The sequence below is a fragment of the Salmo salar genome, chromosome 05, assembly GCF_965601325.2.
Source record: "Salmo salar chromosome 05, fSalSal1, whole genome shotgun sequence".
Lineage (NCBI taxonomy): Eukaryota > Metazoa > Chordata > Actinopteri > Salmoniformes > Salmonidae > Salmo > Salmo salar.
This window is the reverse complement of record NC_138295.1, coordinates 74,743,085-74,770,454: the sequence shown is the minus strand read 5'-3', so window position 1 is coordinate 74,770,454 and position 27,370 is coordinate 74,743,085. Positions and strand designations below refer to the sequence as shown.

At 46.4% G+C, this 27,370-nt stretch overlaps 1 protein-coding gene across 7 annotated transcripts in view; it reads left to right on the top strand.

Moving 5' to 3' along the window:
• The window catches only part of ttyh1 (tweety family member 1), a 28,914-nt gene continuing 1,544 nt past the window's right edge, over positions 1-27,370 (top strand). For 2 of the 7 annotated variants that reach the window (XM_045718805.2, XM_045718808.2), the window contains exons 1-14: positions 2-844; positions 7,441-7,619; positions 10,892-11,121; positions 13,322-13,433; positions 16,919-17,256; positions 17,473-17,568; positions 17,806-17,878; positions 21,236-21,311; positions 21,453-21,508; positions 21,791-21,883; positions 22,002-22,094; positions 22,188-22,327; positions 23,856-24,023; positions 26,304-26,382. In XM_045718805.2, coding sequence (XP_045574761.2) covers positions 7,485-7,619; positions 10,892-11,121; positions 13,322-13,433; positions 16,919-17,256; positions 17,473-17,568; positions 17,806-17,878; positions 21,236-21,311; positions 21,453-21,508; positions 21,791-21,883; positions 22,002-22,094; positions 22,188-22,327; positions 23,856-24,023; positions 26,304-26,382 — 1,689 coding nt within the window. In that variant the 5' untranslated portion in view covers positions 2-844; positions 7,441-7,484. Of the gene's footprint in view, positions 845-7,440; positions 7,620-10,891; positions 11,122-13,321; positions 13,434-16,918; positions 17,257-17,472; positions 17,569-17,805; positions 17,879-21,235; positions 21,312-21,452; positions 21,509-21,790; positions 21,884-22,001; positions 22,095-22,187; positions 22,328-23,855; positions 24,024-26,303; positions 26,383-27,370 lie in introns of all 7 variants that reach the window. The other 5 variants (XM_045718812.2, XM_045718813.2, XM_045718806.2 and 2 more) reach the window with 4 other exon arrangements.

Here is a 27,370-nt window from a genome sequence, read left to right as displayed (position 1 = left end):
GATCTCTACCTCTCCCTCTCTCTTCCTCTCTGCACAACACAGCCAAACACTGCCCTGCCTAACCACACAGGAGATTTCTTCAACAAATATTTTGTGGATTTTTTGTGCAGAAATCTAAAATGTGACTCAAACTCGAATAATTGGACCTTTTCTCGTTTTGTATTTTTGCATTTAGACAATCGTAGATTTTTTTGTGATGATTTGTTGATTTTGGTCAGCTTTTTGTCTCCTAATCTGAGAGTGTAGAGATTGGTATGTTGTGTGTGTGACTGGGTGTTGATGGGGGTTTCAGTTAGAGCTGTGTCTGTATCGCCCAGCAACATCATCATTTGTGTGAGCTGAGAGTGGACGGAGCCCTAATCCCTGTTAACAGATTCATTATCGCTGGGCACAATCGTGTCGCTGCCTTGTTGTGAAGTCGCCTGGCTGAGCGATCTGCTGCCTGCATGGGGTTCCGACATGACGATAAGGGTCCCTCTGGGGTGTCTTCTCAATCCTAATCCCTCTCTCTCCTCCCTCTCTCTCCTCTCTCTCCTCTCTCTCTTGCGCTGAGGGCTTCTCTCTTATCCATCAACACAAGCACCTCTCCACTGTTACCAGACAACCATACAATCACAGGCTGTTTAATATTTCAAAAACAAAAACAGACCTTATTATTTATTGACATTTTACATATTTTTGGGGTTCATGTCCCTAAACCAATATATTTCAGGATGAGTTTTTTTTCCAAGAGGATCCAGCGTTGATGGTTGGCAACGGTATACCTCAGTGAGTGTAGATATTTGACGGAACACCAGAGAAGAGCAAGAGATAGCAGAACACCCTCCCAACGCTACAGTCAAAGGTAAGAAACTGATCACTCATTCACCATGGGTGAATTGTCTGTGTATTCTACAAGATTAATGGGCAGTCAAGTGAAATAGATTCTTCATGCGCTGTTAGACCACTGCAGTTTATGTTCAATGATGGAAAGTGGAGAGAAGCCTGGGTTTTACATCAAATGTTTGGATTTTTATGCAATGTCTGTGCATTGGCTGATGTTGCAAATAGGAAATGATTTATAAAACATTGAGGTTGAACAATGTTAGTTTGATTCACTCTGTTTGGGATTGTTTTGTCAATCTCTCTACTTTATCATAGTTGATAAGATATATTTTATTTATATGAATAAAATATCACATTGTATCTCACTGAATAGTTTGCTTAGCTTCATCTTCAGCAAACCTCTCTCAAATGCTACATTTGACTTTGTGCAAGCTTCTAAATGAGATTGTTAATGTGGGAGCATTTGTCCATCCTCTTGGTACTGCATGTTATACTCTTGTTCACTCCAAAGCTCCATGTTGGATTTATTGATTCTACAAGCAGTGAGTAGCCTGCAGCTGAATGCACTCAATCTTTCATTGATTTGGGGAAATGTGTGTGTATGTGTGTATGGTTTGGTTTAACTATACTTGTATCCAAAATTTGGACAAGTGTGTACATTTTGCTGGTCCACACAAGTAAAAAAGGCTATTTTGGGGTTAGGGTTACAATTAGGATAAGGGTTAGGGTTAAGGTTAGGGTTAAGGTTAAGGGTTAGGGAAAATAAGATTTTGAATTGATTATTTTTTTCTTCGTTACCCACAAGGATAGTAAAACAAACGTGCGTGCGTGCACGTGATCCTGGTGGGACTTTTTTTTACACAAACATGAATTTCAACTGAAACTTAAATATGAATTTTATAAGAAACAATTCAACCTCTAGTAGAGTCTGGAAATGTGTATTTATACACTAATACACTACCGTTCAAAAGTTTGGGCTCACTTAAAAATGTCCTTGTTTTTGAAAGAAATCAAATTTTTGGTCCATTAAAATAACATGAAATTGATCAGAAATACAGTGTAGACATTGTTAATGTTGTAAATGACTATTGTCATTAAATAGTACCCGCAAAACACCAGTCTCAACGTCAACAGTGAAGAGGCGACTCCGGGATGCTGGCCTTCTAGGCAGAGTTCCTCTGTCCAGGTTCTGTGTTCTTTTGCCGTTCTTAAATCTTTTATTTTTATTGGCCAGTCTGAGATATGGCTTATTCTTTCCAACTCTGCCTAGAAGGCCAGCATCCCGGAGTCGCCTCTTCACTGTTGATGTTGAGACTGGTGTTTTGCAGCTACTATTTAATGAAGCTGCCAGTTGAGGACTTGTGAGGCATCGGTTTCTCAAACTTGACACTCTAATGTACTTGTCCTCTTGCTCAGTTGTGCACCGGGGCCTCCCACTACTCTTTCTATTCTGGTTAGAGACAGTTTGCGCTGTTCTGTGAAGGGAGTAGTACACAGTGCTGTATGAGATCTTCAGTTTCTTGGCAATTTCTCGCATGGAATAGCCTTCATTCCTCAGAACAAGAATAGACTGACGAGTTTCAGAAGAAAGGTCTTTGTTTTTGGCCATTTTGAGCATGTAATCGAACCCACAAATGCTGATGCTCCAGATACTCAACTAGTCTAAAGAAGGCCAGTTTTATTGCTTCTTTAATCAGGACAACAGTTTTCAGCTGTGCTAACATAATTAATTGCAGGGTTTTCTAATGATCAATTAGCCTTTTAAAATGATAAACTTGGATTAGCTAACACAACGTGCCATTGGAACACAGAAGTGGTGGTTGCTGATAATGGGCCTCTGTACGCCTATGTAGATATTCCATAAAAAATCTGCCGTTTCCAGCTACAATAGTCATTCACAGCAGTAACAATCTCTACAGTGTATTTCTGACAATTTGATATTATTTTAATGGGCATAAAATGTGCTTTTCTTTCAAAAACAAGGACATTTCTAAGTGACCCCAACTTTTGAACGGTAGTGTAGATACATTACAGTCCGCACACTGAATGGGCCGTTCATGTCCCCACTGACTGATGATAACTGGGCTGTGGTGTGTATCACAGGGCCATAAAATGTCTCATAAACTGCAATCATTAAGAGTGTCCTTAAGTGATCGTTAGGACCATTGGGCCTTAACGTGTGGCATGATGATATCTTTTGCATGTCATTATTCATACCCAGTGGCCCAGAGGAAAGCTGTTGTTTGTGATGTGTAGTAATGAGAATATGTGGTGCAATACATGATAAAGGAGAAGGTGGCTTTACTGTCCAAAGAGGATTTTCTTCCCAGCTGCACATCTTCAGTCTTCCTCATTAACCGCCTTACGAAAGGGCCTCGTGGAGAAACATATTCTGGAGTCTCCCTCAATACAAATAGCTGAGTGACTGTTTCATAACAGAGCCATTCCCAGGGCTGAGTCGGTCAGCTTGGTTCAGTGCAGTGACAGATAGTTGACGTCTATTCTACTGTATTCTATCCATTTCTCCTCGGCTTTGTTGTTCCTGAGAGTCTCTTGTTGGTTTTGAAGCAGCTAGTGCACAGCACAGAAGGCTGTGGTTTGGGTTTCCTTCTTCCGCCTCCCTCTCCTCTCCCCTTCTCTCCTTGCTCCCCCTATCACATGAGTGCAAACTCCCTGTTATTTTCCTTCAGTTATGCAATGGTAACCAGCATGATAACAAGCTGGCAGGAAGCATCACGTCAACTTGAGCCTGCCTCCCTGCCTCCCTCTGACAACTACTGCTGGACCACTGATCAGCTCAGGCTGCTCCCTACAAGGTGCTCCCTCCCTGGTGCCCCCTCATCCCCTTTCTGGGTTCATGTTAGCACTAGTTCCCATTGTTGACACTACATCTGCTTGTAGACAGACAGACAGACAGACAGACAGACAGACAGACAGACAGACAGACAGACAGACAGACAGACAGACAGACAGACAGACAGACAGACAGACAGACAGACAGACAGACAGACAGACAGATTTATGATAATTGCCAAAAATTGTTAATGTAGACTTTTCCAAGTAACATGAATTGAATTTCAATTCACACTATAGTCTAACCACACAACAACATTCTTATAATTCGCCTAATGTGACAACATCCTCTACCACCCTCACAGCCGAATAATTCAAGACTATAACATGAAAAATCCTGTTTGTTGATATACCATCAGAGTCTGGCCATAACAATGTGAGACTACAACAATAACACCAGTCTGTTGACAGCCTCAGTGTGAGGGGATGGACGGCAGTGTGTGAAACCATTCTGCTCCCACTGTTCAGAAGGGAAACAGAGTGTTGGCATTGATTTTTGTTAGTGACAGTTGGGGGTTTGGAGTCATTAAGGTGAACAGGCTTATTCTAATGAGCTTGGGATTGACTGTCTGGGTTGTCTGTTTAACCCTCTCTGGGACAGGGATGCCCCAAATCCACATGCACACACACCACACACACACACACATCCCAAACAATGACCCCAACACCTGGACTTATTATGTTCATTGAGACGTCATTGATTTTAAGTGGCTGCTACAGTAAAAAGACTGGATTGATATTTCTAAAATAGATCAGATATGGTCATATGCGATTCTTGATCATATTTAGTATTGTGTAGTGCTTCTATTCAAATGTAGTGTTGTGTGCTCATACAGATGGATCATTAAAAAGGCTGAGAATTCATGTGATACAGTGCTGAATGTTCTAAACATTCAAAGACAGCAAAACCAAGATAGGAGCCTGGTACAGAATCCAATCTAAGAATCCATCCCTGTTAGATGCTATCAAGTACACTATTGTGTCTTTACTCAACGTTCGTCTGTGTCTCACTGTATGTACTGCTCTACTGTACAACTCCCTGTCTCTACTCCTCAGTACAACTCCTGTCAATGGTCTAGTCTGTGCTGGTCTCATTTTATTGGCTCTCTTGAAACCCTCTTGTCTTCAACTGTAAAACCCTGGTATTCTCTTAATCTGCACAATCAGTGTCGTGGCCCCCTTACCATCCCCCTCATCCCCTCTTCATAGCTCTGTGATTGTAATGTAGATTGCGGTGTCTATCTGGGATAACCGGATTTCCCTTTGTATTTACCCTACTTTCTCCCCTTGGCTGGGCTTTAGGACAGGAGGGGAAGCAGTGTCTCTCAGCAGGGTGCGGTGGTGGAGTTTGGCTACGAAGACTGACCTATTCTCCCTTATTGCCCCCCCCCTCTCCTTCCCTTTGGAGGGTGGTTGTGTGAAGGCTGCTACAGTGCATCATTGTTGTAGACATACTATCTGTCATAGTATCTTCTAATTTCCAGGATGGTTGAGGGGGGTTGAATCTCCCTCTTGTATTGACCTAACTCTGCCTCCATTATATAGTGCTGGTTGTGTGGTGTGGCTGAGATTGCCACTGGACCTCCCACTATCTCCACTACTCTGCTCCCATAGGTAGAGGAGCATGATGAAGTAGGTTGTTAGTAGAGACGACAGGGTAGTTGGTTAAGTTGATGTCCCCTGGATAAGAGAGGAATCACGCACATACAATCCAGCTGCGGGCAGGTCCCATTTCTATTCAGTTAGTTCAGCCAGATGAATTTCACTTCTGTACTTGAATGAATTAGAATGGAATTGACCACGACCATGATCCAAATGTAGCTTAGAAGCTGAGCAAAAATAACTAGCAATGTCTGCTCTTGCTCTGTGGTTTCTGCTCCACAGGGTTTCACCCTGCATACCTCCTCGCTCCAGGTACAAGCCCTTAGGCATAGATCTGATCTAGGATTAGATTACCTTGACTTTCACAATTCCTTACTTTAAGCATTAGGAGAAGACCATGTAAACCTCACCTTTAGATCAGAGTCTAGGACAGGGGTGTCAAACTCATTCCACGGACAGCCTAGTTTCTGCAGGTTTTTGTTATTTCCTTTCAATTAAGACCTAGACAACATGGTGAGGGGAGTTCCTTACTAATTAGTGACCTTAATTCATCAATCAAGTAGAAGGGAGGAGCGAAAACCCACAGACACTCAGAACTCTGTGGAATGAGTTCGATGTGGTCTAGGAGTAGACAATGTAAACCTCACCTTAGATCAGAATATTAGGAGTAGACAATGTAAACCTCACCTTAGATCAGAATATTAGGAGATGACCATGTAAACATCACCTTAGATCAGAGTATAGGAGTAGACAATGTAAACCTCACCTTAGATCAGGGTCTAGGAGAAGACAATGTAAACATCACCTTAGATCAGTCTAGGAAAAGACAATGTAAACATCACCTTAGATCAGTCTAGGAAAAGACAATGTAAACATCACCTTAGATCAGAATCTAGGAGAAGACAATGTAAACCTCACCTTAGACCAGTCTAGGAAAAGACAATGTAAACATCACCTTAGATCAGAGTCTAGGAGAAGACAATGTAAACATCACCTTAGATCAGAGTCTAGGAGAAGACAATGTAAACATCACCTTAGACCAGTCTAGGAAAAGACAATGTAAACATCACCTTAGATCAGAGTCTAGGAGAAGACAATGTAAACATCACCTTAGATCAGAGTCTAGGAGTAGACAATGTAAACATCACCTTAGATCAGAGTCTAGGAGAAGACAGTGTAAACATCACCTTAGATCAGAGTCTAGGAGAAGACAATGTAAACATCACCTTAGATCAGAGTCTAGGAGTAGACAATGTAAACATCACCTTAGATCAGAGTCTAGGAGAAGACAATGTAAACATCACCTTAGATCAGAGTCTAGGAGAAGACAATGTAAACATCACCTTAGATCAGAGTCTAGGAGTAGACAATGTAAACATCACCTTAGATCAGAGTCTAGGAGAAGACAATGTAAACATCACCTTAGATCAGAGTCTAGGAGTAGACAATGTAAACATCACCTTAGATCAGAGTCTAGGAGAAGACAGTGTAAACATCACCTTAGATCAGAGTCTAGGAGAAGACAATGTAAACATCACCTTAGATCAGAGTCTAGGAGAAGACAATGTAAACATCACCTTAGATCAGAGTCTAGGAGAAGACAGTGTAAACATCACCTTAGATCAGAGTCTAGGAGAAGACAATGTAAACATCACCTTAGATCAGAGTCTAGGAGAAGACAATGTAAACATCACCTTAGATCAGAGTCTAGGAGAAGACAATGTAAACATCACCTTAGATCAGAGTCTAGGAGAAACTTCACATTGTCCTGACCCACCTACAGTAGTACACTGATTGATGAAATAGGAAGTTTCAGTGAACATGAGCCAGGTTGACAACTGTTCAACCATTGGCTGGATCTCCCACAGACTGGAGGAGGGGGTGGTTGGTGAGGTGATGTCCCCTAGTTCCCTCCCTCCCTCCCTCCTCAGCAGGGTTGTTCTGAAACATCTTATCTTTCTTCCCTGGCTCGACCACAGTGTGTAAGAAGGAGTGGTAGACAGACAACATTTCAGTTGCAATAGCCATCACCCGGCACCACATACAGCATAAGGCTTTGTTTACTCATAGTATTTATCATTGGTCCGCCACTGGTGTGGAAATGTGGAATATGTCTATCACTTACACACCTTTGATTTTCTAACCCTTCTCTCCTCTTAGTTCCTTTCAACAGGGTGGAGGAGGGGGGGTTAGGCGATTAGAGTATGGCTGCCATGGCGACCGTGCCCAGCTACACCCCTTCGCTATGGGTGAGGATGTGCCACGCCCTTCCCCGGCTGGACCTCACCATGACGATGAGAGACAACCTCTTCATCCCCAACAGCTGGGAGTACCAACAGGTAACAGAAAACGCCCACAGACAATCACATCCATCTCAAACTACAACTGGCCAATCACACAGCACGACTGATTGATTCATATTTATCTCAAGTTATCTCTTGGTTCACACAACAAAATCGACAATAAAAGACGGCTAAGATTCAATGAAAAAGATGTATTGCACTTGGTAAGAATGAGAACCAAGTCTGATACCGCAATGATACAGAACCCCCCCACCCCTCATGTTAAATACTGCATCATAAAGAACCCTCTCTGTTTTGCACAGCGACATCTGCAGAATCCTAGTGGTATTATTAGAACATTTAAACAGCTTATTCATGCTAGTGGTGCAAGTGGCCTAGTTATTGACAGGGAAACGACCCCAGACCACTCAGAAGAATCTTGACCTGGATTTCAACTCGTCAGAAATATTACATCACCTGGCTGTCTCTCCTCAAAACTGTTAGCACTTAATTACACTGTTCTGTTCTCATCTCCAGCACAGTTCAGTTTACATCCCTCAGCTCCACTACAGACGGCATCTTATTTCACATTCATTCTCATCATCGTCATGCAATTCCACATGCAGTTCCACAGTACGGTTTGAGCAGGATTTGGTTTGAGTGTTTTAATCTGGAGACTGTAGTAGTAGCAGCAACATGTTATATTGTCTTTGTGGTAGAAAACACACCATTTTGTTGTGTTGTTGTTCATTTCTAGGTTTCACCATTCCCTTCCAGTGGCTCTATGTCTCTACTCCCTACGTCACACACATTGCATGTTTACAACATGTCTACGGTACCGAGAGAGGGATTCTCAAATGATCCGCCAGTAGAGAAAGACAAAAGAAATGGAAAGTACTTGGAGAGAGAATGAGAGGGAGAGGATGAGTAAAGTGAGTAGGTAGTGGGGAACAGAAGACAGGACAGAAAGAGAGAGTAAAAGGAGAGGATGAGTAACATGAGGAGGTAGTGGGGAACAGAAGACAGGACAGAAAGAGAGAGTAAAAGGAGAGGATGAGTAACATGAGGAGGTAGTGGGGAACAGAAGACAGGACAGAAAGAGAGAGTAAAAGGAGAGGATGAGTAACATGAGGAGGTAGTGGGGAACAGAAGACAGGACAGAAAGAGAGAGTAAAAGGAGAGGGTGAGTAACATGAGGAGGTAGTGGGGAACAGAAGACAGGACAGAAAGAGAGAGTAAAAGGAGAGGATGATAAACATGAGGAGGTAGTGGGGAACAGAAGACAGGACAGAAAGAGAGAGTAAAAGGAGAGGATGAGTAACATGAGGAGGTAGTGGGGAACAGAAGACAGGACAGAAAGAGAGAGTAAAAGGAGAGGATGAGTAACATGAGGAGGTAGTGGGGAACAGAAGACAGGACAGAAAGAGAGAGAGAGTAAAAGGAGAGGATGAGTAACATGAGGAGGTAGTGGGGAACAGAAGACAGGACAGAAAGAGAGAGTAAAAAGGAGAGGGTGAGTAATGTGAGGAGGTAGTGGGGAACAGAAGACAGGACAGAAATAGAGAGTGAAAAGGGATAGAGAAAGTGAGGGTGGCAGTGAATGTATTTAAGTAGGTCACAGATTATTAATAGAGCTGCAGTGGCTTGGATAGAAAGAAAGAGGGGGGAGGGAGAGAGAGGGAGGGGGAGAGGGAGGAAGGGGGGAGGGAGAGAGCGAGGGAAGGGGAGAGAGAGAGAGGAGTGTGGGGGGAGAGAGAGAGGGAGGGGGAGAGGGGGAATGGAGGAGAAAGAAAGTAGGCGAGGGAGAAGGGGGAACATGGATGGGTGGGGGGGCTATAGAGAGCAGGAGGCAGCGGAGAGAGGGATAAGAGATAAGGTGGAGGAGAGGAAAATGATGGAGGGAGGGAGAGAGTGAGACAGGCAGATGGAGAGGGATAATGTTGTAGATATGTGTTCTAGCTAAATGCACTCTCCAGTAAAGTTGAGAATGATAGATGTTAGTATGTCAGAGTGCAGGCTGATGATGAGATACAGGAGAGATGTGACAGGGCTTAGTAACGTTAATGTTAATATTCACTACAGCTTGCAGCTGAGGTAGTAGCATGGTGATACAAGGTAGATTTTCACCCTTTATCACGTTCAGTATGTTAAACAGTCAGGAATGATATTATTACATTCAATTACTGGTTAATGAATGCAGTAGGTATGCTCTTCTGAATGGAGTCATGCAGATTAGTGTGTCTGTGTGTGTGTGTGCCTGTGTGTGCGCGTGTGCGTGCGTGTGCTTGCGTGTGTGTGTGTGTGTGTGTGTGTGTGTGTGTGAAAAGCCTCCAGATTTTTAGTTGATGTCCCATGAATAACTTTATACACTTTATGTTCTAATCACCTTTCACTTCCACTGCTTGGGTAGGTAGGACTGTACACCATTTGTCACGGTGGAATTATAGGACCAAAGAATGTTGTGGTCCTTTGTAGCTCAGTTGGTAGAGCATGGTGCTTGTAATGCCAAGGTAGTGGGTTCCATTCCAGGACCACCCATACATTAAATGTATGCACGCATGACTATAAGTTGTTTTGAATAAAAGTGTCTGCTAAATGGCATATACAGTAAATTAATATTGCGATTTTCAGTATCACAATATCAACCTGGTATTTAGCTATTTTGCATAAATACACTATAGGGATTCTTGCAGAATATTGAGGTTCCCATGTTGAAGGCTGGGAATACACTGATGTCCTCATGACTAACACGTGCACCTCCCAGCTGCTCTGAATCCCTGTTGTTATTCATAACACAGTATATTGATACATTTACCCAGCCCTAGCTGCTACAGTCTGGACTCAATATTTGACTCTCAAATGGTGTGGAGGAGGCTCATGGGAGTTTCATTCCTTCTATTAGTTAGACAGTGGTGCATGATGTGTCTCTGACATACAGTTCTATCCTGCAGGCAAAAATATGTTGAACCAACATTTTATTAATGTCATCTGTCAACAATTTTAGGTCAATTTTTTTTTTTTGGGGGGGGGGGGGGGGGGTTGAAAAATGAAGAAATAAGACCTACACAAATTTGAACCAGATTTCCACCATAAGTCAACAACAGAATTTCAAGGATTGATTTATTCACATGTTGACAATGCAATTAAATATCAACCGAATATGGACATTGATTTTACGTTATGTCAGGTTTTTGCCCAGAGGGATAATGTTACTTAGCAATGCATTTTCCATTGTGCAATCAAGTACAGTGACAGTGTTACCATAAGAATCAGTCTGTAAAGTGCTGTGTTTAATTTGATTTTCTGACCCCCCCCCCCCACTCTCTCAGACTCTACTGGTCCTCTCTAGTCTCTCGGCCATTGCTCTCGTTCTCTCCCTCCTCGTCATTATCTCCTTCCTTATACACTACTGCTGCTGTCGCCGTGGTGACCGGAGCGAGGGATCTGAGGAAGAGGAGGAGGACGAAGAGGGCAGCACGGGCCACGGATACGGAGGCAAGAAAGGGCGGGGTATCTGCTGCGTCACCTGGGTGTCAGTGGCGGCTGTCACACTGTGCTGGTGAGTAAGAGAGGTTATTGTGACATCACTGCCAGGGTCAATGTGATGTCATTATGAGGGTCATTGTGACCTCTTTATGCGAGCCATTGGGATATTGTGATGTCCTGTCGTCTTTGTGACATCAGTGTCATGAGTGTTGTATTCATGAACTGTGACCAAACCATATGACCATTTGTCACAAGGATAGAGGAAAGGGAATCCTTTTTATAATACAGAAGTACCATCTTCTAACTTTCGTTATTTCCCAATAACCATGTGTGTGTTTTGATGTAAGTTATTTTCAGAGCACTGTAGAAAGTAGTGTCCAGGCCCTGCTTTACAATGTGTTAGTATTTTGCTCCCGGCAATATCTGACACAGACAGTTGACCTAACTGACCGTGGTCAAGTTGTGGTTTGACCACAGGGACCAGGCGTCTGAGGTTCGGTGTTTGGGCTTGTGACAGCATGTTTGTGGTTTGGAAATTGAATCGTGGTTTCCTATCACCGTGACGATGATGTCATAAGTTCCATCTCAGCGTATTGAATCCTCTCTCCTCTGTTCCCTCTCTGGTGACTATGTTGTCATCCACTGTCATGAGGGCATTTAGTCACATTGTGGCAGGATGTTCATTTTAAGTTTGCATGAGGAGATGGCAGCAGGTATTCAAATCTTACCCTACGAGGTCCGGAGTACTGCTGGTTTTCTGTTCTACCTGATTATTAATTGCACCCACCTGGTGTCCCAGGTCTTAATCAGTCCCTGATTAGAGGAGAAGAATGAAGTGGAACTGGTTTACAGGTCCAGATTAGAATTTGCAGGGTTTACTGAGTCAGATTGGGTTCTCGTATAGTAAACCCACAGTTAAACACCTTCAGCTCTGACACCGCATGATGTTGGATGTCCCCTCCCGTCTCAGCAGCATGATGTTGGATGTCCCCTCCCGTCTCAGCAGCGTGATGTTGGATGTCCCCTCCCGTCTCAGCAACATGATGTTGGATGTCCCCTCCCGTCTCAGCAGCATGATGTTGGATGTCCCCTCCCGTCTCAGCAGCATGATGTTGGATGTCCCCTCCCGTCTCAGCAACATGATGTTGGATGTCCCCTCCCGTCTCAGCAGCGTGATGTTGGATGTCCCCTCCCGTCTCAGCAGCGTGATGTTGGATGTCCCCTCCCGTCTCAGCAGCGTGATGTTGGATGTCCCCTCCCGTCTCAGCAGCGTGATGTTGGATGTCCCCTCCCGTCTCAGCAACGTGATGTTGGATGTCCCCTCCCGTCTCAGCAGCGTGATGTTGGATGTCCCCTCCCGTCTCAGCAGCGTGATGTTGGATGTCCCCTCCCGTCTCAGCAGCGTGATGTTGGATGTCCCCTCCCGTCTCAGCAGCGTGATGTTGGATGTCCCCTCCCGTCTCAGCAGCATGATGTTGGATGTCCCCTCCCGTCTCAGCAGCATGATGTTGGATGTCCCCTCCCGTCTCAGCAGCATAGCGGTGTCATATGTCACATGTTATCGGATTGCATTGTCAGCCTGAGTTGATGTCACTGCTTTATCAAACAGCACAATGTGTTTGTGTTATGTGGTCCTGTTCCCCCCCTGCGGCCGTGATGATGTCATCTCTCTCTCTCTGATACATGACCTTCTTGCTGTTTAGATGAAAAAGGGAGACATGGTAGTAGACATCTTAGTTTTAGAAATGCATTGTGGGAAAATATCAAATGACACCCTATTCTTCAAGTTGTGCATCAGAGCACATATATGACACACATGATGCTGTCATAGAAAACATTCACGTTTGACTGTATGAAACACAACACTGCTCTTTTCCCGCTTTCTAATCTGGGTCACATACTTTGAGGGAGATTGGGTCATACCATTGCTCTCGGGTGCGAGGGGATTTGGTGAACATCTGGCCTAAGCCTTAATCTGAATATTTGAATAACAGAGATATATATATATATATATATGTGATTATTTTTTTATGTTTCTAATATCACGCCGACTGAAGACTGCAGATGCAGGCACTGCTAAGACTCTTCCAAGCTATCTTATGTTTTCCTGTGGTTGTTCATTCGATCGTTCATTCATTTCTCACATTTCACATCACTCTCACCAGTTCCATCTTGTGTCAAATTCATTTTATATGTACATACAGTACAAACTGAATTAAACATGAATCTCTCTCCCTCCCTCTCTCCCTCAATCCCTGTTCCCCTTTTTGCAGTGTTGCCATAGGCGTTGGTTTCTATGGCAACAGTGAGGCTAATGATGGGATATATCAGTTGACCTCGTCTCTTCTCACAGCCAATTACACACTGGCTTCCATCGATCTGCTGGTGAGTACTCTGGCTCCTCCCTCCCAGCAAATTTCAGACATGCACAATATCTACCCTGCTGTGTGTGTGTTGTGTGTGTGTGTGTGTGTGGTTGATATATTGGCGGAGAGGGAGAGAAAGTGGGGTGTAAACTTGTCAGGTGTGATATGGATCTGTCTGTCCTCATGCGGTCACTCAGTGGTTTATCTGTCTGTCCTCATGCGGTCACTCAGTGGTTTATCTGTCTGTCCTCACGCGGTCACTCAGTGGTTTATCTGTCTGTCCTCATGCGGTCACTCAGTGGTTTATCTGTCTGTCCTCACGCGGTCACTCAGTGGTTTATCTGTCTGTCCTCATGCGGTCACTCAGTGGTTTATCTGTCTGTCCTCACGCGGTCACTCAGTGGTTTATCTGTCTGTCCCCACGCGGTCACTCAGTGGTTTATCTGTCTGTCCTCACGCGGTCACTCAGTGGTTTATCTGTCTGTCCCCACGCGGTCACTCAGTGGTTTATCTGTCTGTCCCCACGCGGTCACTCAGTGGTTTATATGTCTGTCCCCACGCGGTCACTCAGTGGTTTATATGTCTGTCCCCACGCGGTCACTCAGTGGTTTATATGTCTGTCCCCACGCGGTCACTCAGTGGTTTATCTGTCTGTCCCCACGCGGTCACTCAGTGGTTTATCTGTCTGTCCCCACGCGGTCACTCAGTGGTTTATCTGTCTGTCCTCACTCAGTGGTTTATCTGTCTGTCCCCATGCGGTCACTCAGTGGTTTATATGTCTGTCCCCACGCGGTCACTCAGTGGTTTATCTGTCTGTCCCCACGCGGTCACTCAGTGGTTTATCTGTCTGTCCCCACGCGGTCACTCAGTGGTTTATCTGTCTGTCCTCACTCAGTGGTTTATCTGTCTGTCCCCACGCAGTCACTCAGTGGTTTATATGTCTGTCCCCACGCGGTCACTCAGTGGTTTATATGTCTGTCCCCACGCGGTCACTCAGTGGTTTATATGTCTGTCCCCACGCGGTCACTCAGTGGTTAATATGTCTGTCCCCACGCGGTCACTCAGTGGTTTATATGTCTGTCCCCACGCGGTCACTCAGTGGTTTATATGTCTGTCCCCACGCGGTCACTCAGTGGTTTATATGTCTGTCCCCACGCGGTCACTCAGTGGTTTATATGTCTGTCCCCTCGCGGTCACTCAGTGGTTTATATGTCTGTCCCCACGCGGTCACTCAGTGGTTTATATGTCTGTCCCCGCGCGGTCACTCAGTGGTTTATATGTCTGTCCCCGCGCGGTCACTCAGTGGTTTATATGTCTGTCCCCACGCGGTCACTCAGTGGTTTATATGTCTGTCCCCGCGCGGTCACTCAGTGGTTTATCTGTCTGTCCCCGCGCGGTCACTCAGTGGTTTATATGTCTGTCCCCACGCGGTCACTCAGTGGTTTATATGTCTGTCCCCACGCGGTCACTCAGTGGTTTATATGTCTGTCCCCACGCGGTCACTCAGTGGTTTATATGTCTGTCCCCGCGCGGTCACTCAGTGGTTTATATGTCTGTCCCCACGCGGTCACTCAGTGGTTTACTTGTCTGTCCCCACGCGGTCACTCAGTGGTTTATATGTCTGTCCCCACGCGGTCACTCAGTGGTTTATATGTCTGTCCCCACGCGGTCACTCAGTGGTTTATATGTCTGTCCCCACGCGGTCACTCAGTGGTTTATCTGTCTGTCCCCACGTGGTCACTCAGTGGTTTATATGTCTGTCCCCACGCGGTCACTCAGTGGTTTATATGTCTGTCCCCACGCGGTCACTCAGTGGTTTATATGTCTGTCCCCTCGCGGTCACTCAGTGGTTTATATGTCTGTCCCCACGCGGTCACTCAGTGGTTTATATGTCTGTCCCCGCGCGGTCACTCAGTGGTTTATATGTCTGTCCCCGCGCGGTCACTCAGTGGTTTATATGTCTGTCCCCACGCGGTCACTCAGTGGTTTATATGTCTGTCCCCGCGCGGTCACTCAGTGGTTTATCTGTCTGTCCCCGCGCGGTCACTCAGTGGTTTATATGTCTGTCCCCACGCGGTCACTCAGTGGTTTATATGTCTGTCCCCACGCGGTCACTCAGTGGTTTATATGTCTGTCCCCACGCGGTCACTCAGTGGTTTATATGTCTGTCCCCGCGCGGTCACTCAGTGGTTTATATGTCTGTCCCCACGCGGTCACTCAGTGGTTTACTTGTCTGTCCCCACGCGGTCACTCAGTGGTTTATATGTCTGTCCCCACGCGGTCACTCAGTGGTTTATATGTCTGTCCCCACGCGGTCACTCAGTGGTTTATATGTCTGTCCCCACGCGGTCACTCAGTGGTTTATCTGTCTGTCCCCACGCGGTCACTCAGTGGTTTATATGTCTGTCCCCACGCGGTCACTCAGTGGTTTATATGTCTGTCCCCACGCGGTCACTCAGTGGTTTATCTGTCTGTCCCCACGCGGTCACTCAGTGGTTTATATGTCTGTCCCCACGCGGTCACTCAGTGGTTTATATGTCTGTCCCCACGCGGTCACTCAGTGGTTTATATGTCTGTCCCCACGCGGTCACTCAGTGGTTTATATGTCTGTCCCCACGCGGTCACTCAGTGGTTTATATGTCTGTCCCCACGCGGTCACTCAGTGGTTTATCTGTCTGTCCCCACGCGGTCACTCAGTGGTTTATATGTCTGTCCCCACGCGGTCACTCAGTGGTTTATATGTCTGTCCCCACGCGGTCACTCAGTGGTTTATATGTCTGTCCCCACGCGGTCACTCAGTGGTTTATATGTCTGTCCCCACGCGGTCACTCAGTGGTTTATATGTCTGTCCCCACGCGGTCACTCAGTGGTTTATATGTCTGTCCCCACGCGGTCACTCAGTGGTTTATATGTCTGTCCCCACGCGGTCACTCAGTGGTTTATATGTCTGTCCCCACGCGGTCACTCAGTGGTTTATATGTTTGTCCCCACGCGGTCACTCAGTGGTTTATATGTCTGTCCCCACGCGGTCACTCAGTGGTTTATATGTCTGTCCCCACGCGGTCACTCAGTGGTTTATATGTCTGTCCCCACGCGGTCACTCAGTGGTTTATATGTCTGTCCCCACGCGGTCACTCAGTGGTTTATATGTCTGTCCCCACGCGGTCACTCAGTGGTTTATATGTCTGTCCCCACGCGGTCACTCAGTGGTTTATATGTCTGTCCCCACGCGGTCACTCAGTGGTTTATATGTCTGTCCCCGCGCGGTCACTCAGTGGTTTATATGTCTGTCCCCACGCGGTCACTCAGTGGTTTATATGTCTGGGTGATGGATGCCCTCTTTCCTCTGTACATGTTTTTCATTGTAATTCAATCTCCACCCACCCCATGTTGTTGATTATACAACTACAAACTCTCTATGATTACTTGACCATGAGATTGATTGTATGACTTATAACCTCCACCTCTCTGTCCTGCACCACCCCTCCCTCTCCGCCTCCCCAGGTTTCAGACACAATCTCTGGGCTACAGCTGTCCATCGCTGGGCCCCTGACCACCATGGAGGAGCTGTTTACAGGCAGTAAGCCCTACTTGGTGTCCACCCGGAACTGTAGGAGACTGTCAGAGAACGTGGTGTTCCTGCTCACCTCTCTGACCATGGCTCGCTCCTCTGACGGGGGTGCCTGGAACAGCAGTAACAATAGCGGAGATCCTCCCATAGCGGCCCTCACCCCTGTGCCCCCCTCCATGGCCCCCACAGTGGCACCAGTCGGAGGGGTCATGCCAAGCCCCTTCTCCCCTGGCTGGGCAGCCAACACACTGATGGTCAACGAGGACTACAGGTGAGAGAAGGGAGTGGGAGTGTCTTCTTCTTCAAGGTTTTAAATTGAGTGTTAAGAACACACATAGGGTGTGCCAGTAAATCACTCCCTTGTGGTTTGCTGAAAGATTGAGTTTTGCGTTCAGCACCATAGAAATGTATTTGGAAGTGTATTCCCTGCATTGTGTGGTTCTATGGTGTCCTATTGCTGAGATGGCTGTTATCTCCTGGGCTGTAGGTGGCTGTCCTACGTGCTGCTGTTGCTGCTGGACCTCCTAGTGTGTCTGTTCATCCTGCTGGGGCTAGCCAAACAGGCCCGCTGGCTCCTCATCCTGTAAGCACACACACACACACACACACACACACACACACACACACACACACACACACACACACACACACACACACACAGACCGACAGTTAAACCCTGTGTGTTGTATTGCATCGAACAACACTGAGTTTGTAATGCTCTGTGACTCTGTGTCATGTAGGCTGTGTAATATATGATGGTTCCTAGGAGGTGTGTTTGGTGCTTAGCTGACCCCTGTGTGTGTGGTTTTTCTCCTCCCAGGATGACGGTGCTGGCCTGGCTGGCTCTGTTCCTGAGCTGGGGCTCCCTGGGCCTGGAGACTGCCACTGTGGTGGTGAGGACTGATAAAGGGAGGAGAGGTGGAGGGGTGGTGTGTGTTGTTGAGGGGAAGGGAGGGAGTTGATCGTTCATGGCTGGCTAGAGAGTATCTCAGGAATGCCTTAAAGAAGTCCTTGCCAGAGCAGAACGGAATGGCTGTGTACTTCTGTTGGTGTCTGTCTGCATGTGTGTATGTGTTTCTGTATTGCATTCAGTGTGTCTCTGTGCCCATTGTGCTAAACTGTGAAAAGACTAGCCTCTCCTAGGGAACACTGCAGTCATGGCAGGGGACCAAGAAGGAAGGAAAATGGGGCAGAAATTAGTGTGTTGTGTGTGTGTGTGTGTGTGTGTGTGTGTGTGTGTGTGTGTGTGTGTGTGTGTGTGTGTGTGTGTGTGTGTGTGTATGTAAGTAGTACATGTTAATGCATGTTAACTTGTGTGTGGGCGTATGGCTTGGAGGGAGATGGAAGAAGAACACAAGTGCTTTCAGAGAGAGAGAGAGAGAGTGAGTCCCAGAGAGAGAGAGTGAGTCCCAGAGAGAGAGAGGGAGTCCCAGAGAGAGAGAGGGAGTCCCAGAGAGAGAGAGGGAGTCCCAGAGAGAGAGAGGGAGTCCCAGAGAGAGAGAGGGAGTCCCAGAGAGAGAGAGGGAGTCCCAGAGAGAGAGGGAGTCCCAGAGAGAGGGAGTCCCAGAGAGAGAGAGAGAGGGAGTCCCAGAGAGAGAGAGGGAGTCCCAGAGAGAGAGGGAGTCCCAGAGAGAGAGGGAGTCCCAGAGAGAGGGAGTCCCAGAGAGAGGGAGTCCCAGAGAGAGAGAGAGAGTGAGTCCCAGAGAGAGGGAGAGAGTGAGTCCCGGAGAGAGTGAGTCCCAGAGAGAGGGAGAGAGAGTGAGTCATAGAGAGAGGGAGAGTTGAGAGGGAGAGTCGAGGGAGAGAGAGAGAGAGAGGTAGGGAGGGAGGGAGAACTCCAAAGACTCACCAGAACCCACAGAGAGAAAGAGAGGGGGTTGGAGAAAGTGTTTGTTTAGGGTGGTGTAGAAATGGGACAAGTGGGACAGCCAGTGACAGTAAAAATACCATTTGATTCTATGCTATGACACAATCTTGGCCATTCTATTGATTGATGCCTACCACAACACCACAGACCATAACACATCATTATAGTAAAAGCAACAAATTATTATGTCATTTAAATAAAGGTTAAATAAAAATAAAATAAACATTTGGAAGGAATAGAGAACATAGAGATCTTTACTCAACATTGCTTTGATAAAGCAGCGAGCCAAGAATATAGAACTGTTGACATTTGCTGAGAACTGCCAGGGAGTGTTCTTTCTTGCAACTGTCCCATTCCAAATCCATGTCTTGGAAGTTTGTCAGGAGAGAGGGGCAGTGGGAGGGGAGACATTTGTGTGTGTGTGTGTGCGCACCCTGTGCGCGCCCCTGTGTCTATGAAGGAAGGTTGAAAGGCTAGGACTGGAGGGAGAGGGGTTCAAGCAGACCAGTGTCATGTGGAGCTGGCTGGAGACGTCTCAGAGCCCGTCCAGCGGTCCACACAGAGCCCTTCTGTCCCTGGCCACTGACAGACAAACAATGACCCAGCTGTGGGTCTAAACTGCCCTGGACCGACTCTCTCTCTTTCTGTGTGTGTCTGGGTCTCTCACTCCCTCTCCTGGTCAGCCTGCCCCTTGCTCTGTGTCTGTGTGCCTGCAGCTCTTTTTACATCGTGGCAGTCAGGAGGGAGGAAAAAGGGAGGGATCGATGTAAATGAAAAGAGAGGGGAGAAAAGCAGGATGAGAGAGGGAGAGAGCGAGATGGAAAGAGAAACGCAGAGTAGGTCTATACAGTATGGACAGGGACAGGAGGTCTACAGAGCATAGAGAGGGACAGTGGGTCTACACAGCATGGAGAGGGACAGTTGGTCTACACAGCATGGAGAGGGACGGTAGGTCTATACAGTATGGAGAGGGACAGTAGGTCTATACAACATGGAGAGGGACAGTAGGTCTACACAGCATGGAGAGGGACAGTAGGTCTATTTTTTTTTATTTATTTTTTATTTATTTTTTATTTTTAAACCTTTATTTAACCAGGAAAGGCTCATTGAGATTTAAAATCTCTTTTTCAAGAGCGTCCTGGCCAAGATAGGCAGCGCCAAGTCATTACAAAAATTAGACAAACAACATGAAAAACTACAAGTAATCTAGTAAAAACCTATACAGCATGGAGAGGGACAGTAGGTCTATGCAGCATGGAGAGAGACAGTAGGTCTATGCAGCATGGAGAGGGACAGTAGGTCTATGCAGCATGGAGAGGGACAGTAGGTCTATGCAGCATGGAGAGGGATGGTAGGTCTATGCAGCATGGAGAGAGACAGTAGATCTATGCAGCATGGAGAGGGACAGTAGATCTATATAACATGGAGAGGGACAGTAGGTCTATGCAGCATGGAGAGGGATGGTAGGTCTATGCAGCATGGAGAGAGACAGTAGATCTATGCAGCATGGAGAGGGACAGTAGATCTATATAACATGGAGAGGGACAGTAGGTCTATGCAGCATGGAGAGGGACAGTAGATCTATACAACATGGAGAGGGACAGTAGGTCTATGCAGCATGGAGAGGGACGGTAGGTCTATGCAGCATGGAGAGGGACAGTAGATCTATACAACATGGAGAGGGACAGTAGGTCTATGCAGCATGGAGAGGGACGGTAGGTCTATGCAGCATGGAGAGGGACGGTAGGTCTATGCAGCATGGAGAGAGACAGTAGGTCTATGCAGCATGGAGAGGGACGGTAGGTCTATGCAGCATGGAGAGAGACGGTAGGTCTATGCAGCATGGAGAGAGACAGTAGGTCTATGCAGCATGGAGAGGGACGGTAGGTCTATGCAGCATGGAGAGGGACGGTAGGTCTATACAGCATGGAGAGAGACAGTAGGTCTATGCAGCATGGAGAGGGACAGTAGATCTATACAACATGGAGAGGGACAGTAGATCTATGCAGCATGGAGAGAGACAGTAGGTCTATGCAGCATGGAGAGGGACAGTAGATCTATACAACATGGAGAGGGACAGTAGATCTATGCAACATGGAGAGAGACAGTAGGTCTATGCAGCATGGAGAGGGACAGTAGATCTATGCTGCATGTGATTCACTCAGTAAGTCAATAGAGCAGGCAGTGGGCCACGCGCTGCAGTCAGATATCTGAGGAGGGAAGTGTGTCATTCAGTCAGTGTGTCTCTGTTAACTTTTCCCTTATGATCTCTCCCTCCATTTCTCTCCCCCTTCACTTCTCTACCTCTCTCTCTCTATCTATGTCTTTCTTTCTATATCCCTCTGTACCTCTCTTCCCCCTCTACCTCTATCTGCATCTCCAGGCTGTCAGTGACTTCTGTACAGATCCCAACACATTTGTGCTCAACTCCACCCACTTCAACTCTGGGACCAGCTCAGGTACAGTAGTGCATCGCTGCACACTAACAAAGAGTCTCTGATCATTTCATTCATATAGCCATTCATTTTGATGCTGAAATGCCCTGACACACTGTATTCATTGCTGATTGATGGTCTGCTGCTGTCCTCTGTCCTATCCAGACGTGTTGGATTATTACCTGACCTGCAGCAGACGTATGAACAGCCCATTCCAGCAGGTAGTAACTGTTCTCTGTAGATGCTGTGTCTCACGTAGTGGTGTTAGGGGATCAGGGTTTCAATAACACATGGACTCTTCTGAGTGCCCTGAAATGAGTGGGCTGGACCAATGTAAATATATGGGGGTTAGTATTATTTCTGGGCAGCTCTGTAATTCCAACCCTGGTGGCACTGATATAGGACAGTAAGTAAACTTGTATTTTCTGATAGGTACTGATCAGGATGTTTATAGATTATACAGTGTTAGCAAAGCAATATTTTCAATGACCTGTTGTCTGCAGCTGCTGACCCAGTCACAGAGGGCCCTTTCCAGCATCCACACACACCTATCCAGCCTGGACCGGAACGCTCTCCCACAGGTCCCCAAGGCAGAGGTACGTCACACTGGGCCAGGGTGCAACCTATGACACAAAATGGCTTCCAAATATATAAAGCACAGTGACATGTTTATGAAACTAAGTGTGATATTATCCTTACCTATTGTCATTGTAGAAGTCACTCAGGGAGGTTCAGCAGATTCTCAATGCCACAGAGGGCAACTTTCACCAGCTAGTGGCTCTACTCAGCTGTCGAGGTCTCAACAAGGTAGGCCTAGTGTTTAACATGGGGTGTAATGGGCTCTGGTGTGTTCTTGCTGTTTTCTCAAGTCTTTTTGCTCTTTCTGTCTCTGTTTCTTAGGATTATATTGACTCTTTGAAAGGCCTGTGCTATGACGGGATGGAGGGATTGCTCTACCTCTCCCTCTACTCTTTCCTTTCGGCTCTGGCCTTCACTGCCATCCTCTGTTCCCTGCCTGGCGCCTGGAGAAGCTTCCCCAGGTGTGTGTGTGTGTGTGTGTGTGTGTGTGTGTGTGTGTGTGTGTGTGTGTGTGTGTGTGTGTGTGTGTGTGTGTGTGTGTGAGAGATATGTTATTGATGTCATGATGTTGTTGCTGAAGTTTTCTACATCATAGTTGAACATTTCCTCTGAACATGCTCAGCAGTAAGGTAAGGTTGTACTATATTGAGGTGCATCTCTAGGTGTGGGTTGACGTACTGGATGGATATGTAGTTCACTACTGTACCTCCAGGTCTGTCAGAGCTTCTGTCTGTCTGTAGTAAACAGCTTCCAACTGTGTCACAGCCAGAAACATGAAGGGAAAAACAGATTAAGGGATCAACAAGGGGATTATTTTTTTCTATTTGCGAGTATCGATGTAAAATTAACAGGACGTCTGTATTCCAAAGGACATTGCTGAATGCACCATCCCAAACCCATACATTTAACAGATAAAAAATATATATATACAGTACTGTGCAAAAGCTTTAGGCAGGTGTGAAAAAATGCTGTAAAGTAAGAATGCTTTAAAAAAAATAGACATGTTTAATAGTTTATATTTATCAATTAACAAAATACAAAGTGAGCGAACAGAAGAAAGATCTACATCAAATCAATATTTGGGGTGACCACCCTTTGCCTTCAAAACAGCATCAATTCTTCTAAGTGCACCTGCACACAGTTTTTGAAGGAACTCGGCAGGTAGGGTGGCCCAAACATCTGGAGAACTAACCACAGTTCTTCTGTGGGTTTAGGCAGCCTCAGGTGCTTCTCTCTCTTCATGTAATCCCAGACAGACTCGATGATGTTGAGATCAGGGCTCTGTGGGGGCCGTACCATCACTTCCAGGACTCCCTGTTCTTCTTTACGCTGAAGATAGTTCTTAATGACTTTCACTGTACGTTTGGGGTCGTTGTCATGCTGCAGATTAAATTTGGGGCCAATCAGATGCCTCCCAGATGGTATTGCATGATGGATAAGTATCTGCCTGTACTTCTCAGTATTGAGGAGACCATTAATTCTGACCAAATCCCCAACATTTGCAGAAATGAATTGATGATCATTAGCACCTGTTTGGTATAATTGTTTAATCATACACCTGGCTATATGCTTACAAATCCCTGACTTTGTGCAAGTGTACCTACAAGAATTGATGCTGTTTTGAAGGCAAAGGGGGTCACACCAAATATGGATTTGATTTAGATTTTTCTTCTGTTTGCTCATTTTGCGTTTTGTCTGTTGATAAATATAATCTATTAACATGTCTATTTTTGAAAGCATTCTTACTTTACAGCATTTTTTCACACCTGCCTAAAACCTTTACACAGTACTTTATATTATTATTTTACTTTTGTTTTCTTTTCTTGTACAGTAGAGTAAAAGTACACAGATGTTGTGTCTGTCTTCCACACATGAAGAGTGTGTTCCGTATCTGTTCCATAGGATTTAAAGGTTCATACAAAGTGTTACCAAAACCCCTAATTGTTGTTCTCATGAGTTCTCCTCTCCCCTCTCTCCGACGGGCGACAGTGATTCCGAGGAGTATGAAGACTCAGACAGCGAGAGCGAGGACCCCTTCACTTCCCATCAGGCACGTAGACAGCCGGCCGTGGGGTCTCAGCGAGGGGCCTTGCCCCCCTTCTATAATTACCAGGGGGCCGGGTGGACTCCTCCCTTTTCTAGCGCGCCACCCCTCCCGTGAGTAACACAGACACACAGACACACAGACAGACAGACAGAGTTGCCTCAGAGAGACCCCCCGGGAATAAGAGGAAGTTGCCCCCAGTCACTGATCTAAAGTCAGTCCCAACTGAAGCCAACAAGATTAGGACACTCATATAGGCCTAGTATAGAGTAGTGGAGTGTGCATGAACACACACAGACCTACTGACTAAGTCTGCTATGTTAACGAGCATAAGTAAAGGATAGGCACAAAACAGAGACACACAGAGGTTTTAGATGCACAGCTTGAAAAGACACACATATTTACTTCACCACACCCTGTAATGTTAGCATACATGAACACACGGCAAACGTTTGACATTGGGAATACATTGGATATAGTTCTACCTCACACCCACCCATACATGTACAGTGATGGAGTAGTCAGATTCACTCTGCCTCCATATAGACACATACGGATAACTTCGTCAGGGGAATCAAACACACACACAACATAGACGGACACACAGACAGGTCCACTGTGGACTGCAGGGTAGACAGAGAAACAGACACACAGACAGGGCTACTGTGGACTGCAGGGTAGGCAGAGAAACAGACACACAGACAGGTCTACTGTGGACTGCAGGGTAGGCAGAGAAACAGACACACAGACAGGTCTACTGTGGACTGCAGGGTAGACAGAGAAACAGACACACAGACAGGTCTGCTGTGGACTGCGGGGTAGGCAGAGAAACAGACACACAGACAGGTCTGCTGTGGACTGCAGGGTAGACAGAGAAACAGACACACAGACAGGTCTACTGTGGACTGCAGGGTAGGCAGAGAAACAGACACACAGACAGGTCTACTGTGGACTGCAGGGTAGGCAGAGAAACAGACACACAGACAGGTCTACTGTGGACTGCAGGGTAGGCAGAGAAACAGACACACAGACAGGTCTACTGTGGACTGCAGGGTAGGCAGAGAAACAGACACACAGACAGGTCTACTGTGGACTGCAGGGTAGACAGAGAAACAGACACACAGACAGGTCTACTGTGGACTGCAGGGTAGACAGAGAAACAGACACACAGACAGGTCTACTGTGGACTGCAGGGTAGGCAGAGAAACAGACACAACTCCAGAAGTCTGTCTTTCTGTGTGTCTGTCTATCGGTCTGTCGCGCCTTCCAAGACAGACATAGACCGGTCCGATCGATCACTCACAGATCTTGAGTGTGTTTCAAATGACACCCTATTCACCATATAGTGCACTACTTTGGGCCAAGTGTCCAAAAGTAGTGCACTATATGGGGAATAGGGTATCATTTGAGACACGGGCCTTAATACTGCGGAGATATGAGGCTCAGGTTGACCTAGGTAAAACTCCATCACTCCCACCCACCATCCACACTGTGGTGTCCAAGTCTCATGTTATCAAGTCTCTCAAATTACTCTCACCTCTCTCTTTCCGTCTCTGTCCTTTATTATTTCTTTATCACTCTCTCACTCTCTCTCTGTCTTTCTCTTCCTCTCTTTCACTCTTTCTATACTTTGCAAGTCCAGTTAATGCCCTAAGAAGTGTACTTTCCTACGTTATGCCTTAGCATGTAGAACATAACTAAATGCCAAGTCCAGTTGTTGTATTCAGGTGCTGTAAACACTGATCGTCAGTGGCCCTAGCCTAGATCTAATAGTAACAGTATCATGACCAAACTGCCCAGAGTAAAGTAACTCAGATTCCAGGTTCCCAATAACCAATAAGAATGCAGTGGACTCCTGATAAATGCTCTGGTTTGGGGCCGTCTGGAAAGCACGCACTAAAGTGGAGCATGTGGACATCCAGAGCAATTAAAAATGAATGTATTTTGAATTGGGACTGGTGAAGTCTCAAGTTTTAAGTTGCAATGCACGTACACGTTGTACACAAATGTGCACTTCATCATTGTACATGAGTTTGCATTTCCCAAAGTGCACTTATCAGGAGTGGACTGTGTGTATAATGTCTGTGTCCCCCATGCTGAAACCACCAGCTATCCCGCTGCCTACGTAGATGTAGTGCCCTAATAACACTAATGCCACCAGTTATAAGGAGGTCCGTTTCTACATCACCATTTCGCTAATCGCTCTTCCTCCCTTTTTCTTCCTACCCCACCTCGGTTCCCTCCTTTGGTCCACCTCCCTCTTTTCGTCTTTCTCAATGTGTCTCATCCATTTTTCCCCTCTCTCTCACTCATTCTCCACTTCTGCTCCTCTTCCTCCTCTTCTGCCTTCCTCCTTTTCCTTTCGTTTCCTCTCTCTTTCTGTCTCTACACAGGACTCCAAACGTTTCCTCCAATGGCAACCCTGGCTATGAGAGCCTAGCCCTGACTGACAGGCAGTCCCCACCCCCCTCTGTGAGTTCCTTTGTATTCGTGACATCCTAATCTGTGGCATTTGTCATCACTATGCGTGTAAACCGTCCCTCGAGGTGTTATTTGCCTGTACGTTTGTCGTTAGTCGATAATCAACATTCTGGATCTAACTAACTGGTGGTGGTGATGGTAGTGGTGGTGATGGTGGTGGTGGTGGTGGTCTAGGTGGTGATGGTAGTAGTAGTGGTGGTCTAGGTGGTGATGGTAGTAGTAGTAGTGGTGGTCTAGGTGGTGATGGTAGTGGGGATGGTGGTGATGGTCTAGGTGGTGATGGTGGTGGTGGTGGTGGTCTAGGTGGTGATGGTAGTAGTAGTGGTGGTGGGGATGGTGGTGATGGTAGTGGTGGTGATGGTAGTGGTGGTGATGGTGGTGGTGGTCTAGGTGGTGATGGTAGTAGTAGTGGTGGTGGGGATGGTGGTGATGGTAGTGGGGATGGTGGTGATGGTAGTGGTGATGACGGTTGTGATGGTAGTGGGGATGGTAGTGGTGGTTTTGCTGGTGATGGTCAAGGTGGTGATGGTAGTGGGGATGGTGGTGATGGTTGTGATGGTGATGGTAATGGTGATGATGGTAGTGGGAATGGTTGTGGTGGTGGTGGTGGTGATGGTAGTGGGGATGGTTGTGATGGTGGTGGTGGTGTGGCTCCAACCTCACAGGACCCTGTAGGCCAGGAGTGTAGGCATGGGTGGGCCTGGGTGGTGTTGGCCCATCCAAATTTCTGCAGGCCCATCTACCAACTAAATTCTGTCTACGCACCTGCTGTAAACTGGCATTCTTTTTTTATTCAACTAACCTAAAGTATGTGTACTATCGCTTGAATGGGAAAGCTCACTTTCTGCCCCTAACAACTAACTCCATCGGTTGTCACCTCTCTGACTTTGGACATGCTAGAAAGGACGTAAATACAGTGCTTTCTGACCACAAACCTGAGACCTAACCCTAACCATTACCCTACCTTTGTCCTTTCTAG